This window comes from Xenopus laevis, chromosome 9_10S (assembly GCF_017654675.1).
Source record: "Xenopus laevis strain J_2021 chromosome 9_10S, Xenopus_laevis_v10.1, whole genome shotgun sequence".
In the NCBI taxonomy this organism is placed as follows: domain Eukaryota; kingdom Metazoa; phylum Chordata; class Amphibia; order Anura; family Pipidae; genus Xenopus; species Xenopus laevis.
This window is the reverse complement of record NC_054388.1, coordinates 53411845-53418255: the sequence shown is the minus strand read 5'-3', so window position 1 is coordinate 53418255 and position 6411 is coordinate 53411845. Positions and strand designations below refer to the sequence as shown.

General features: G+C 42.8%; 1 protein-coding gene across 2 annotated transcripts in view; it reads left to right on the top strand.

The window, feature by feature from the left end:
- ptprn.S (protein tyrosine phosphatase receptor type N S homeolog) overlaps positions 1–6411 on the top strand; it is a 33089-nt gene continuing 26678 nt past the window's right edge. For both annotated transcript variants that reach the window (XM_018238732.2, XM_018238731.2), the window contains exons 1-2: positions 1–331; positions 5904–5954. In XM_018238732.2, coding sequence (XP_018094221.1) covers positions 247–331; positions 5904–5954 — 136 coding nt within the window. In that variant the 5' untranslated portion in view covers positions 1–246. The remainder of the gene's footprint in view (positions 332–5903; positions 5955–6411) is intronic.

Sequence of the window (6411 nt, the reverse complement as noted above, 5' to 3'; positions counted from 1 at the left end):
TTAGGGCGCAGGCTCGGCTCTACAGTTCAAAGGTTCCATCTGGTGCTGAACTGACAGGCGCTGTCCTTGGTTCTGAAGTGGCAGGCGCTGTCTGTTGTAGCAAGCCCGGCCGGGGGCGAGGAGGAGGAGGAGCAGAGGGGGCGGTCTCTGTGCCCAGTACCCCCAGGAGCATCATGCCCGCTGTGTGAGGCTGGAGATCGGACCTGGTGCGGCCTGTACCCTTCCCCAGCGGCCTCCAGCGCAAGGATGAGGCTCAGTACCGGGCTCACTCTCTGCTTTCTACTTCTCTCTTCCTGTCGCCCATTGCGGAGTCTCTCCTCCCGCGGTCACGGTGAGCTGGGGGGTTCCACTGGAACATGTGGGAGGTGTCCCAGTACTAACTGGGGAGTGCAACAGACTATCTTTATATCAGGGGCTAAACTAAAGCTGCTCGGTCTTGTTTTGGAAACCATAGAGGTGCTCTGTATTGTTTTATGATTAATTACTGGTTCAGCTGAAGGACTGCAGGCAGGGGGGTGCCTGGTGTATATATTGGGCACGGAAATCAGTTGTTGCATGATATAATCTTGTATAAACACTTGTAACTTTCCATAATGGTCCAGGATAAGTGCTCTGCCCTACCCAAAATCTGTCTCTCTCTCCAGCTGTGACAAACATGGTTTTCTGGGAATGCTGGGAATTGTATCTGGCATTGTGCTGCTGGTTGGTTCTTCAGTATAAGAGCCCACAGGTATAGAGACGCTGCAACTGGGGGAGGTATCCCTTTAAAAAAACTCAGGATATTGATTATCCGACTCTCTCTGTCCCACTTGCTACAGACACAGGAGAAACATTATCTGCTGGTTTGATCTGCTGGAACAATCCTTGTTCCTCCCTTAGATCAGTCCAGTGATAAATTATCTTATATTAGAAAACCTTTTTTAAAGTGATTGCCTGCCCATTACCTGAATCTGCCAAGTGCCCTTGTTCCTTAATTGAGTCTCAGATGAATCCTTTTTAGCCTGAGCCAAGTCTTATGAGCTCCATATGCCTCTCGTTAGGGAACAGTAAATGTGCATGTATATAGAAGTGATCCAGAAACCATCCTTCCCTCTCTAGGTGTTGATAAGCTACATCACTTAGTGTTGTCAGGTGTTGCCTATGTGGTCTGGGAGTGCTGGGCATTGTAGTCCATCAACATTTAGAAGGCAACAGGTAGTCAATCTATGTTTTGCACACAAAAAGATAAGCAAATACTGCTTTCAGGAGCAACTGAGAAGTTACTTAGAACGACATTTTCTTTCATTGTCCAGTTTTGGGCTGTACTTCCCCTTTAATGGCTTGAGTGTGTACTGTGACTTGAAGTATGTAAATCCCAACTTTACCTTATACCTGAGTTTATTTATTTTTTTTATTTATTTGGGGTAGACCAAGATGGAAGTAACAATATTTATCTTCTGCAAATAATTGTGACGCCAGTGTGCACAGCGGCTCTGCAATCTGTGAAAAGAGATTAATGAATAACAGAAGGAGCAGGAGGAAGTGCCTTACTGTTTATTATTTCAAATGACTCTGTTGGTTTGCTTGGCATCTGCCAGGCCCCCCGCGGGCTTCAGAGTGATAGATAGCACTGGTGTAGCCCTGCCTTCACCATAATGCGATCTCTGAGGTAGATCCTTGATACATAAGTATTCAATGAATATTACGTAAAAGGGGTTAATATGTAAGGCATGTCTTATCCGAGGGGCAGTTTTAGGGTTCTGGCCTGGGGCATTACCTGTATTAAATAGCAGAACTTGAGCACAATTAGAATTTGACACCCAGTGAAAATGTACTAACACTAGGCACAGTGCCCCAGTGCAGTAACTCATAGCAACCGTTCAGGAATTCGCATTGATCAGTGTAATGCTTGTATATCAATGAAAACAAATCTCTGATTGATTGCTAGAGGTGACTGCACTCATTTGCCCACTGTTGGGCAAGTTGTGTTTAAACCAATATACAGTATAGTCCAACATCTGGTCACCCCCCCCCCCCCCCTTTGAAATAATTTATAGGTAGAAGAAACTGCTGATTTCATTATATTTTAAGGGTCCAATAGTAATGTTTACTGGGCTTCCAGGAGTGTCTAGGAGACCAAACAGGGATTTTCCCCAAGTAATGCTCTTCTTTTGCTCCCTGTATGCAGCAAAGTGAGATTTATACTGTTCTTCAGTTGCTAAGGATTTCCAGATTAGCAGGTGAGCAACTCCATTAATTTCCATGGCAACCGCCTGGGCCCCTGTGTGCACTCGGGGATGAGGTGACCATTGCTCAAAAATGTGGTAGTCAGCATTTCTGGGTGATTATTGCCTGACCCACAAATACACCTGCAGATCTAGGAGATTGATATATAAATTACTGGGGGAGCAGCCCACCCAGAATTGCCCTGTGTCCCACTGCTTTTCCGTTATTTCATTTGTTTTATACCAGGGCATCTCCCAGTGAGCTCCACTATATGACAAATGCCATCAGTTGTCTTATTTCTCCTCCATAGAGCTGTGTAATAGAGATACAATTTAGTTAGTTTTATATCGTGAAGTGCATAGAGGGTAACGGGCAGGTTCTCTGGTGGGCACTAGGAATCCCCTCCTCTCACTTCTGGCAACAAAGCAACATTGGAATCCACCAAGTGAGCTGATTAATTACATACCAAAAGTTCATTTATATACACCAGTCCTTTAATCTCTTCATGTTACTCCAAAGGTTTTCTGGTCTTTAAATAATAAAACATAAAACTTGTTAAAGTGTTTAAAAATCCAGAAATAGAAATAATGTATTGGCCATGCTGATATTGCTGTGTTGTGTCTGTGATGGCTGGGGGTTGATATTATTTCTGGGCAGGTTATTTCTAGAAAACTAGATGCCACGCAATCAGATGTTGGAATGTACTTGTATACCTTTATTTACAAATACAGCTACATTTCATATATCAGGAACCATTATTCTGGCCCTGCTGTGCGTTGGCTGCTTATACACAAGGGTTTATTTGGGTTCTACTCCAGACTGGAGCTGAGACACATGTACATGTACAGAGTAGCAGAATGTATTTATCTGTAAAACCATCTACTGTATATGCAGCTATTCTCCTATTCTTCTATTATCTCACTCCTTCCTTTCCCTCTTTGTTTTTTATATAATAACTCCCCTTCTGCAGCGATGCACAGGGGCCCACTGGCATTTTACTTCTCAGTGCAGCAGTTGGTGTACTTGGCATTTTAGGTGGCAGGTCCAGACTGTGGGCATGTGGTAGATGCTACACAATCTGTGCAACTACTGTGTCTGTGCTGGGAGCATTAGAAGCAGGCTGCAGGTATTGCTAAAGGGGATATCCAGGACCATTCCCCACACTTGATCCACTAGGAATCCTCTGGCTGTATGTGTAGGATCCTGTGTACGAAGGCTATCCATGGCTGCTCATGCATTAATTACTATACAAGGCAAATGGAGCATAGATGCTTACTACCCCCATAGTTTAATACCTACTAGAGGATGATGGGAAGGGCTAAAACAATGTGCAGGAAGGCTACTCATGGCTGTTGGTGCTCTAGTTACTAACTAGATCCTATTTTATCTTTTAAGTTTTACCTGTTTACCTTTGAATTAATTTTTAGTATGAAGTAGGGAGGGATATTCTGAAACAATTTGCGACTGGTTTTTATTTTTCATTATTTATGTTATGTTATGTTAAGCTTTTTATTCAGCAGCTCTTCAGTTTGCATTTTCAGCCATTCAGTTGTTAGGGTTCAAATTACCCTAGCAACCAGGCATTGATTTGAGACTGACATATGAATAGGAAAGGGCATGAGCAGTAAGATAATAAATGAAAAGAAGTAACAATAATATGTATAGGATTACAGTGCATTTGTTGTTAGATGGGGTCAGTGACCCCCATTTGAAAGCTGGAAAGGGTCAGATGATAAAAGGCAATTATTAAAATACATATTAAAAACCAATTGAAAAGTTGCTTAGAATTGTCCATTTTATAACATACTAAAAATTAACTTAAAGGTGAACTACCTCTTTAAGGCAAAGATTGTACATAATGATTTCATCACAAAATTGGCATATGCGTGTTATCGTTCTTCTGGGCTTTTTCCAGGAGTCCTAGCATTGGTGTCTAACAAAGGTAAGCATGGGGGGGAGCACAGCACTACTAGACATTTGGTTTAGGTTTCCTAATGACTCAAATATGAACATACTAAATGCTACATGATTGCTGAGTGCACCTACCTACATATATCAGCCCGTATTTGTCTCTGCACAGTACAACTCTATATTTAGAGTTTGCAGCTTGCTTGGCTGTTACTATCATTTCGGTTTCTCTCAGAGATAGTTAATGGCCATGAACACACTCTGGGGGCTGTTTGTGCTACTCCTTTATGTGGCATGTTGGCTGACTCAGTCTCTGACGTTAAATTTGCTCTTCTGTCTCCCTCCTCCTCCTCCTGTGACTCAACCAACGTCAAAGGATGGAACTGGCCTTTATACAGGCTTTAATATCCTTTGCTACTGTGCCTCTGTGTATGTGGGTGCACATCTGTACCTTTTTATTCCCAGGCCGGGGGTTGGCAGCTCAGCCTGACCTTAATTAATTCCAATAACAACAGCCAATCAATGCTTCTCTGTCTCACATGCCTGAAACATCTCTATCCTTTATTTAGGCGTATGCATTCCTCATACTGGAATTCAGACTCTCCCTAATAGTATTTAATATAGATAGAGGGATGCATTACAAATTTTAAGGGATAATGTACCCCCTACTGTAAATTATAAGGATATTAGAAGTCTGAGGAGTTCTGTTACCATGTAAAGGGACAAAGTTGCAGGCTAGGCAACTTTCAGTATCACTCATGCATGATGTATTGTAGGTAGGAGCATAGGGAACTGCATGCCTGCTGGTGCCACACAGTGGTGCCATACCCAGTCATTAAGTTAGGGGGGTATTACACCATCAGATAGCGCTGGGACTGAAAAAGAGGGAGATAGATTTGAGATACTGCCAACACAGACTTTTCCATATAAACAGATGACAGGTTATATATAAGGATACATTTCACTGTATTATATAATGTATATGAAGTATTGATTGGAAACCATGTGGGACCTTGTGGCCTTTGACAGCAATGAAATTAAGCTGCAGAACTACAATGAAATAAGTGCCTCCATGCGGGTGAAAACTATTATTTTAGCATGAGAAGAGCATTTGTATCAATATTTCACTCTATTAGCTGTAATTACACAGAGATTTTAGGCTGTGCTCTGTAGCTGTTACAACATGTGTTGCTGCCCCCGGGGCAGATCAATATGAATGAATGTGTAGGTGTTTTAAAGAATCGCTAGTTACCCAGGGCAACAGGGTGACATCTGTGCATAAGACTTATTTCAAATTTTGCTTTAAGTCTGTATCTGTAGCAACATGTAGGCTTATTTAGTGATCAAAAACAATCCCAAGAGTTACATACATACTTTTGTAACAGCTGGGAACTACAAATCCCAGAATTGCACAGCAGCTAGCCAATGGAGAGTTGAGGTTCCCAATAGTTGGAGGGCTATGAGCTGTGAGAGCCTTGCGATGGAGAATGGATAGGAACATCACCTCATCCCTTTAATATCTACCATTTGACATCAATGACATTATATGTATGCTGGAGGCTGCACTGGAGGCTGCACTGTACGCTAAGCAGCCAAACAGTATGCATGTGTAATGGTAACACTGGGAGAATTAACTGCAGGGAGTGGCTGTTTTATCCTCGCTCTTATCCCTTGGGGGTCTTGGGATCTGGATCGTTTTTGCTTTGCTGACCTTTCAGCATATTCAGTTCTTTATTCTGCAGACTGTAACAATAAAGCAATTTATCTCATTTATCCCTGTGTCCCTACAGGGTGTCTGTTTGACGTCAGACTCTGCTCCAAAGAAGAAGTGTGCGTGCGGGGTAAGTGGATTTCTTCTCCAGGCAAATTCCCAAGTACCACTGTGTTGTCTTCCAGAACTGGAAGAATCAGAAGGAGGTTAAAACTGGATGTTAGAAATAGTGAGGCATATAACTGTGGGCTACAGCTCTCAGCTTCTTGTGAAGTTTTTGGCACCTGGAGAGGGGAAGAAGGCTCACACTCACATACATACATGTAACTAGTACTCCTTATGAGCTTCTTACTGCAGCCAATGCACACTGCTCACACTAAGTGGATTGTGCAAAAGCCCCATTACTTGTAAGGTGTTTTACCAGGGCTTTGACCCTTTGTCTGTCATCAGTTGCTGGGAGTTGCACTGAATGTCTGCAGGTTGAGCTTAGCTAATGACCATGTCCTGCCACATCGTTGCTCCACCCCACGTCAGGGATATCAATAGGGGTGGGAAAAAGTCCAAGAGGGTTGAAAAGTCTATACTAT